This window comes from Conger conger, chromosome 6 (genome assembly GCF_963514075.1).
Source record: "Conger conger chromosome 6, fConCon1.1, whole genome shotgun sequence".
NCBI lineage: Eukaryota > Metazoa > Chordata > Actinopteri > Anguilliformes > Congridae > Conger > Conger conger.
Window position 1 is genome coordinate 27379509 of NC_083765.1, and position 9239 is coordinate 27388747.

Sequence of the window (9239 nt, forward strand, 5' to 3'; positions counted from 1 at the left end):
TCCCAAATGGAGCTCAGTCACTTATAAAACGGCAAAGCAGTTCTCCACATCTGAAGTCGCAGTAGCATCAGCGTAAAAACAAACAGAAAACCAAAAACCAACCCAGGCCGTCCTAAACAATGGAATTTGCTTACTTATGGACTTGTAATAACTTAATTAGATTTCCCGTTCAGCACAGTATAATTTGGTATTAGTCTGTGACAATGTGATTGTTGAAAAAAGTTTGTTTGGTATACTGCGTTTCATCACGCTTATTGCCCGTGGCGCATTTTAAGGTTGTTATCGGCAACAGGAGCCGGTCCGCAGAAGCTCCACCTTGTCCTGCACATTCCAGACCTGCAAAAAAGAAAAAAACTCTGCCTCCTGCCTCCTTGGATTCCAATCATACCTCCACAGAGTGCAGCCCCCTCCCTCCCTCCCTCCCTCCCTCCACACACACAGAGTTTTTTTTGTGCGTGTCTCCTAATACAGCCCTCTCCTTAAAAACACTGCATTGCATAAATAGGCCTACATTTCCTTTTTTCTTGCCTATACCGTGCCCAGACTTCAAAGGGAATAAGGTAGCATAGAGGCAGTAGATCTGCTGCAGGTCTTCAATTGTGAAAGCTGGGTTCACCTTGCCAAGAGTGCTGGTCTCTGACGGCCAGGGGGAGACTGCTCCCGTCCAGTCCACCTGCACAGGAAGCAGGCCGCATCTCCATGGCAACCGCTCAACCCGGTGCCAGGCACCCAAAAGTTTTTTTCTTTTCTTTTCTTCTTCTTTCTCCCTGACAGGAGGGCTCCCCGCCAACCCTCGTCAGGTCTGGTATCTGCAGGAACTACAGGAGCACCGTGCTAAATGTTACCTGGCTTTGGCGCCCAAATCCCGTCATTGTGCGCAGGTGTGATATCACTTGCCAAGCGCTTGCAAACTGACACATGCGTCAAGCACAACACCCGCTCTCAGACTTTTGTTTGTTTTGAAAGCCTGCCTCTCTCACTTTACTCTACCAGCAAAACCACAAATCAGCCACTCTGCAAATACGCAGTCAGTCTGGTTCTCAGACGGAGATAGCATTTGTTTGTTTATAAATAACCAACACAGACCGTTCAGTGTGTGCGTGGGGTCTTTTTTCCTCTTCTGCCATCACATTCTGTTACCCTATACTTGTGTTCCTGCCTCGATGTGCTGCATCCTCCTCGTCTCACACAGAGAGTATCGACTCACGATCTTCACTACAACCCACAACTCTCGCTACAAACCATAGGAACACCGCAGCACTGATGTAACACAGCGGGTGAAAGATCTCACCTTTTGCCTGCAAGGGGCACGATGAGAACTGAATTGCTCTCCTTCAACCAGTAAACAAAATCTTGTTTTACAGGAGATAACTACGCTTTGGTGTTGTTCACCCCATTAAAAAGCAAAATGAATGCCTAAATAACTAAGAGAGCAAGAGGCACCACATCCTCTGTCTTTTTGTACTTCCTCTCAATATTAAATGGTTTCATAAAGACCTTAGTATATTCTTACCATTCTTACATGGCGAAGCACATGGACGCACAAATTGGCTGGAATGCCCAGTGACCTTTTTTGTTCTGTACTACACACGTGACTTCAAAATGGAATTCTAGCCAGAATTATTTGGTGAATTTGACTTCCATGGAAACCAGAGACAGCAGAGTCTTGCCACATATTTACCTCGATGAAGCCATTAGCTAGAGGCTGAAGAAATTTAGGAAATACCCTCCCAGTGAGATGCCTCTGAGTCTCAGTTAGATATCTAATGTCAAACAATTTCCTTACCACCCTTCTTTCACAAACAAAAGTAACACAGAAATGCTTTTATAATGGTATTTCCCATAACCACTATCGATAAACTCTATTTCTAGAGAACAAATATAGGCCAGTTTGTCATGCAGTGTTTTGCACAAAATGATCCCACTTAAGAGTTTTGGTCGTTTGCCTTCAAAACACATCAATTTTACAACACATTTTAATCAATCACCAAATCAACTTCAGATGCAGTCCTGAAGAATGCAACCTGCAGTACGAAGACGCATGTAACCCTGCAAGAACCGCGTCCAAAATCAATATATTGCAGCAAAATGTTTGGCCTGTTAAAATGAAACCTGAAACTTTAATGCAACTGACTTTTTCACATATTTGTAGACTGACTGGTTCAGATTCGTCACATTCATTCATCTTGACACAACAATAATATCTGCCCTGGTCATAAACACAAAGTAAATATGGTAATACCATTAGGCCGTAAAGACTACAGATAGTAAAGTCAACAAGTTAGTGGTGATAATACCACCATTTAATGGTTTGCCTATTCTCCAAACTGTAAAATAATAATGGCTTGTGTAATCATACTATCCTCACTAATATCACAAAGTATTATAAATGCTCAGGTGCACAGAAATGACCCCCTCCGTTAGAAACCGAAATCTTCAATCAATTTCTTAGTAAGCTTTCAGAACTTGGTCAATATAGGTAGGCTATAGGTTACGATTGCAATGCAATTGAGCAATGCGTGGTTAATGAAAGTAAATTAACGTTAATGAAATTCTCCATAGGCTAATCACTCACTTTTTGTTGACATTCATCCAACTGAAATATATGTCGCTCTAGAGCACATTTAAAGTTAACCTCAAACCAGTATTTGAACAAATAATCGGTGTCTAACAAAAACATGCATGAGCAACACAATAACAACTTCAAGCGCTAACTGCTTTATTTTACGCCCATTCATTTAAAGTTGCAACCTACTATCAACTCACTCATCGGCAGTTATCCAGTTGTTACCTCGCACACCTTAGCAACCACGCAGACGATTTATAGAGAGGCCGTCCTGTTTAATACAGCGCTAACGTATAGACAACATATTGTGTTTTCAAAATAACATTCCTTCTCTGTCGATCGGACTAATAACGGTTCAATTAAAACTATGTTCAGACGAGGCCTAGCTTAGCTAGCCAGTAGCCACCGACAAATCTGGTCATGAGGCCTAAGGCTAAGTAACACAAACAGGCTCGTTACACATTGGCTTTATGTTGGAGCAGAACAGGAACGAAAGCACGCGTGTAAAGTCGGTAAAACTTTAAATGGCCATCGTAATTTTAACTTCTCCATAATGCATTCAGCGCAACGTGATTACATTTAGACTACTTCTTATTGCTAACTTGCTCGGATACCTCATGCGTTGTGAACTAAAATCAGCCTGCTAGCCAGCTAAATAACAACAGAAGTTGTGCTGAGTGCCAAAAATTAACCTCGGGGCATTTTAGCAAGGCGATACACAGACAATCGCAGTGAGAACAGAAATTTGTTTACAGACTGACTGACTACTTAAAACACAAAAGTAGCTAGCACTAACTTGATAACAGGGTACAACTTGGGCAAAAGGGTTTATTTTCATTGAAGACAGTGATCTAGTGCTAACTCTGCACGCTACTTGACTGAAAAACTCGTTAGCAGCAAATGCATCAGTCTGTCGAGGTTCCTCGAACGCTACTGAACATCACAAGTACTTAGAAGCAACATAATTAGCTAGTCTATATATTTAAAGTATATAAATGGCTAGACCGAGCTGTGATAATTAAACAGAATCCATCAGACGTTTCAGATGACCAACTCTTGGTTGAATATTAAAGATATGTCAGTAGCGAACAGGCGAGATATGTGTGCTGTAGTTTATAGCTAATCCAGAACAAAACTACGAGCTGGAACAATCCTTCTATTGTGCGCGGCAGCAGCGATTCAAAAGCAGAGTTAGACATTGTGATAATGCACGTCCCAAGTCAGCTGTATGCTTCACTATGACGCCTGTGTACTTTGTTTCACATTGCCCTGCTCGTGGTAGATCGTTCAACATAGCTTTCATTACAATATTCAATAAAAAGCAGCATACGATCTCCACGTTATTCAGTTGCCTTTCCTTAGAAAATAGGTCCAGCTAGCTAACTGGCTGTCCTTCGTTAGCTAGCAACTCGGACAAGTAGCTAGCTAGCTTGCATGAAACTTGTCAATATCTTCCACGCCTGATATAGCTGGCAAGCCTCTTACCTCAACGTACACTTTATTTACTCGAATAGTTTGCGTATCTAACTGTTCATGTCAACTTTAAAGTCTAGGAACACTATCTTTAGCCGTTGCTTACCTGTCCCTTGGGTCGATCCAGCTGGTTTGCTTAGTATTATGGTCGATATAAAACACTTTGCCATCGTAATCCCTCGCTTCTTCCCAGCCGTCCGGTAACGGCAGCTGCCCGTTCCCCTTTCTAGGCATTATCAGATCCTAAAAGTTCCTCCATAAGTACGGAAAAGAAACGAAATCCTTGGATCTACAAAATTCAATACAGGTCCATATTTCGCTCTTCCCAATCCTCCATCTTAGTTCCTAACAGTCCGGATAGACATGACTCTGTTCCCAGCCAACAGCTCATTAGCATATAATTAGCATAAATCTATTTGCATGCACATTCCTCAGTGCAACATTCCACAGGTTTAACCCTTCGAGTGTTGACAAGAGAAGTTGTGGCACTTGTGACTTGTCCTGTCCCAGGACACTTTGCCAAATAACGCCGCCTCGTTTTACGTTTTATTATTGGAGGATCATAACCAGGCAACTTTCTGTTGAATGTATCCCAACACACATGCATACATAAATAACAAAAGATTATTTGTATTTTTATCTATGACTCTGTCCCTCTGCTGAAAGAAACACAAAATATCCAATCTCCTGCAATGTAGGCCTTCTTCACACAATTTACAAATGCACCAACCGGAGGATAACGACATGAGCTAAACACTTTTCTTTAATATGTAATCAGCAGTGGAATGACTGAAAATGGCTAAATCTTATTCATTGTACACAAAGAAGAGCATATTTGATGCAGGCTGCTAGATAGAGGGGCTATAAGGAAATAAGAAAAGCAGATTAGGAGATTCTTGTGACAGGAGTGGTAGAAAAACAGAACCGTGTTTGCAGTCTGATCTATTGGTTGCTATATTGTCGGTTTTAGGATGCACTGTATGAGTATAGATCACAATAGTCGTAAGTGTCCAGGGCAGAATAATGAGCAATTGGACCAAAGTTTGAGCAGTAGGTGTTGTGCCCCCCCCCCCCCCCACACACACACACACAACAAATATATAGCCAATGCTGTGATGCTCTGATATCTCTGGTCCAAGAATGCCAAATAGCAAGAACTTCAATGTTTTGACATTGGGCCTGGGTTGTTTCTGCTCCTACATAGCTGGGATGTAGCCTTTATACTAAGGCAATGGCTGGCTATAAGCATGAGAGGTCATGTGGTCAAGGCCATCAGGGCAGGCAAGGGAGGACGTTCTGCGTCTGCCATGATTAAACCTTCCGAGAGCAGACTGTGTAATGAGCTCACTATAGATAGTGAGGTAAAGAGATAAGAGGGGAGTGGGGGAGGACTACAAAAAATATCAGGGAGGATACAATGTTGAAGAGTATGAGGCCAGCACCATTCATTATTTAGGTCCTAGGTGGAAAGGCAAGGATTTTAACCATGTTAAAAAACCAAGAAAACTCAGCCACTGAAACAAGATACACTCACTGTGCACTTTATTAGGTAGACCTGTACACCAGCTTTTTAATGCAACTATTTAATCAGCCAATCATGTGGCAGCAACTAAAGTCATAAAAGAATGCAGACATGGTCAAGAGGTTCAGCTTTTTTTCAGACCAAATGTCAGAACGGGGAAGAAATGTGGTCTATGTGACTTTGACTGTGGAAACAAAAAACATCCAGTGAGCTGCAGTTCTGCGGGCAAAAACGCATTGTTAATGAGAGAGGTCAGAAAAGAAGGGCCAGACTGGTCAAAGCTGACAGGAAGGTGACAGTAATGCAAATAACCACACATTGCAACAGTGGTATGCAGAAGAGCATCTCTGAACACACATGTCAAACCTCTTAAGTGGATAGGTTACAGCATCAGGGGACAAATAAGTAAAAAAAAAAGTGCAATAAATACCGTATAAAGTGCTCACTGAGTGTATAGTGTATATGCCTGCCTACCATTCAACACCATGATTGTGCTGAAAGTATAATGGCTGTTATACACATACAGAAATCAGACTTTTAAACCAAAAATCACTTATGGGAAGTTTTCAATGAGATGCACCTGGTACTAAGAATCACTCATCCATGCTTCTCATGCTAATAAACAATGCCAAAGATTGCAGTACTGACAGTTCATAATCTTTAGCCTTCAGTTAGATATTTTAAATTGATATGGTTTTTGTGAATAACACCATATACTTATCTCTGGTCAGACTGGGGTGGGAAAAGAAGGAGACAGGAGCATCACCTGATTATAGTGAGAGAAATAAGATAAGCAAAGCTGTTCCAGACCCAGACAGAGTCACTGAGAGGAGTAAGATAAACGACAGCTAAAAGCAAAGGAAGTGTCAGGGAGAGAAGGAAGAGTTAGAGACAGAGAAGGAAGGAGGGAGTATGGGAGAAGAGAGCAGTCTCTTGACAGAGAACAGGGCTCTTTCTACAAACTGAGCATGAAATAAATAATTCACATTCTAATGCCAACACTGAATTAATGTTCTTTATTTTGCTATTTTTAATGTGGTTGGCAGATAACATTGGCACAAAATTCTTACATTTCACCTGTCAAAATGTAATTATACTTTGTGTGCAACTGCAAGGTATTTACGGTTAACTGTTCTGGTTAGTAAGCAAACCAATTACCAATCTGTAATCTGTAAAAAAAAATACTTATATTCACGTTACATGATTGAACTAGTGATTTAAAAAGTTATAACAGTGGACTGCTGAAATATATCTTTAGTGGAAATACAATGTGCATTGAAATAGCTGTAACATCATCATGAGATACATTAAAAAAACTTAACTAAAGAAATATGCAATTTGTAATTTGGTTATTTAGTGGATGCTTTTAGACAAAGCAACTTACAAAAATGCATTTCACATGTTAAGCAAATGCTATAGGAGTGAGAGGTTTGGTACAGGAACAGTCATTTGCATGACATCATCAAGGTACTTGCTTCCTCACCCGTGAGTTAAAGGGAGAGAAGGGTTGATTTTTTTTTTTAAGGTGAGTTTTTAGATGTTTCTGGAAAACAGCCAGTGAATCTATGTTCCTGATTGGGGAAAGTCATTCCACCATTGGGGACTGAGGGGCGCTCAAAGGGAGGGGACAGCCAGTTTATCGGACGATGCTGAATGAAGAGGTCTAGCTGGAGTATATGGTGTGATTGCTCTTTGAAGATTTGCTGCTTGGTATGCCTGGGTGAGATATTTGAATTGAATATAGGCAGCCATTGGAAGTTAATAAAGTTTTTTTGAGGTGTAAATTTTCATGGGTTGAAAACGATGCGGTCACCTGTATTCTGGACCAGAGGCAGTGGCTGAAGCAGCAGCAAGGCATTTCAGACAAGAGTTTATTAGAGCATGTACATGTATTGTACTCCAAAATTATTCCAAGAATTCTGTAAGAATTCCTCACACACACACACACACAACTTTATTTTGTGTTCCTACCAATATCCAACACATAAAACAAATTTAAAAAAACTTTTTTTTCCAATTGGGCAACTAATACCACAACCAATACCATAACACCACAAGCTACCACAATAACCTGGGCCCTGTTCCACAAAGATAGGGGCTGCTCCTCAAAGCAGGATCACAGAGTTGGTCAGATAACTGCCCTGTCCAAATCCAGAACATGGATCCAAGTAAAAAAGAGCTGTTCCTTGTTTGACTTTGTGCAGTTATCCGGATAACAGCCCCCAGAATTACTGTGTCAGCTGGTAATCCTGGGGTCCATGTTCCAGATTTGGGCAGGGATCTGATATGAGTTTCATAACTATGATACCAAGAATGCAGAATGAAGAGGCACACATCCACTGGGATTTTAATGAAAATGCATAAACTTAGGGATCAACTCGTCTTTCTGCGGAGGTGGGGTGTCGTAGGAGACTGGAAAATTATTCGACCTACTGTATATTGGCTGGCAAAACTAAAACATGTACTGATAAAATCAGAATGGTGACATTGCATATGAATGAACCTGTCTTAGAAAAACACAATTCACAAGAACAGAAAAATATGAGTAGCATACACACCAAAAAAGAAAACATGCATCCTAAATATGCCTCCGGGACAGGTGAAAAAGGTATCTCATTGTTGCGCAGCGGAACGACGCGCTCTCCCGTACATGACAGAAGCTGTGAATCCACAGACTGCGCAGTTGCAGACCTGCAAAAATAAATGTGTTAGGAGATTAAGAAATGTTCGTGACTTGTAAATTTATCAACGCGTCGTTAACAAGGCGCTTGTTAACAAGAATAAAACAGCGCTGATTCTGCAGATATCGTAGCCTAGTTGTAGGTTCACCAGCTGTTGCAGAAAAAGCTGTGAAAAACAACATGCCAGCCGAATAAAGGGATACATTAGAAAAGGTATTGTCTTTATTTTTCCCTATAAAAACAACACCTAACACGCCGTGGTAGGCTGAACAACAAAAATGGCAAATCTGCAGGAAAATCCTGTTCATTGTCAGTGCATATAATGGAAATTCACCCTGATTCAAGAAAGATTATAGCCTTCTTAATGTCTGTGTCACTCCATTATAGCTAACAATTAGTTGCATTAGATATATTCACCATGTTAGGATATTCACGATGCACAATTATTGTGCATTCATTTGAATCAGTTTATGTCGAATCAAAAACACATATCAAAATCTGTAGCAGTAATAACTATTTATTTTCAACTGATCAGAAATATTGTTAACTTAACATTAAAAAGGCAAGCATTGTGAAGGAGCATACAACTCTGCCCTACACATGCGGAGAATGTGTTCAAAGTTATGCAAACTGCGTCACTGCCGCGTAGTGGCTATGGGTGGTATTATATGTTGTTTTCATGGTTTCATTGCCCCATCAGCCACAACTTATTTGCAAATTATGTTATATGCACATATTCAAAATATGTTGATAAACATTTGAGAAACGGCAACAATGAGCTTCAATCTACCAACACATACGTGGTAAATTAGGTAGCCTAGCTAACTTGGCCAAGTAGCCTATGGATTTATGTACGGGCGCTATTATATAGTAAGAACAAATTGTATCTTACTTTCACAGGCTTTACACGGTGGAATTGGGGCAACAGCGCTGACATTGACATAATGCAGTATGGGTGTCTGGTTGCAGAAAGAAACAATTTCCGTGTACAACACAT

The 9239-nt window shown here is 40.7% G+C and overlaps 1 protein-coding gene across 2 annotated transcripts in view; it reads right to left on the bottom strand.

The window, feature by feature from the left end:
• LOC133130373 (protein WWC2-like) overlaps positions 1 to 4413 on the bottom strand; it is a 58788-nt gene extending 54375 nt beyond the window's left edge. For both annotated transcript variants that reach the window (XM_061244927.1, XM_061244926.1), the window contains exon 1: positions 4146 to 4413. In XM_061244927.1, coding sequence (XP_061100911.1) covers positions 4146 to 4273 — 128 coding nt within the window. In that variant the 5' untranslated portion in view covers positions 4274 to 4413. The remainder of the gene's footprint in view (positions 1 to 4145) is intronic.
• Positions 4414 to 9239: the final 4826 nt, after the last annotated feature.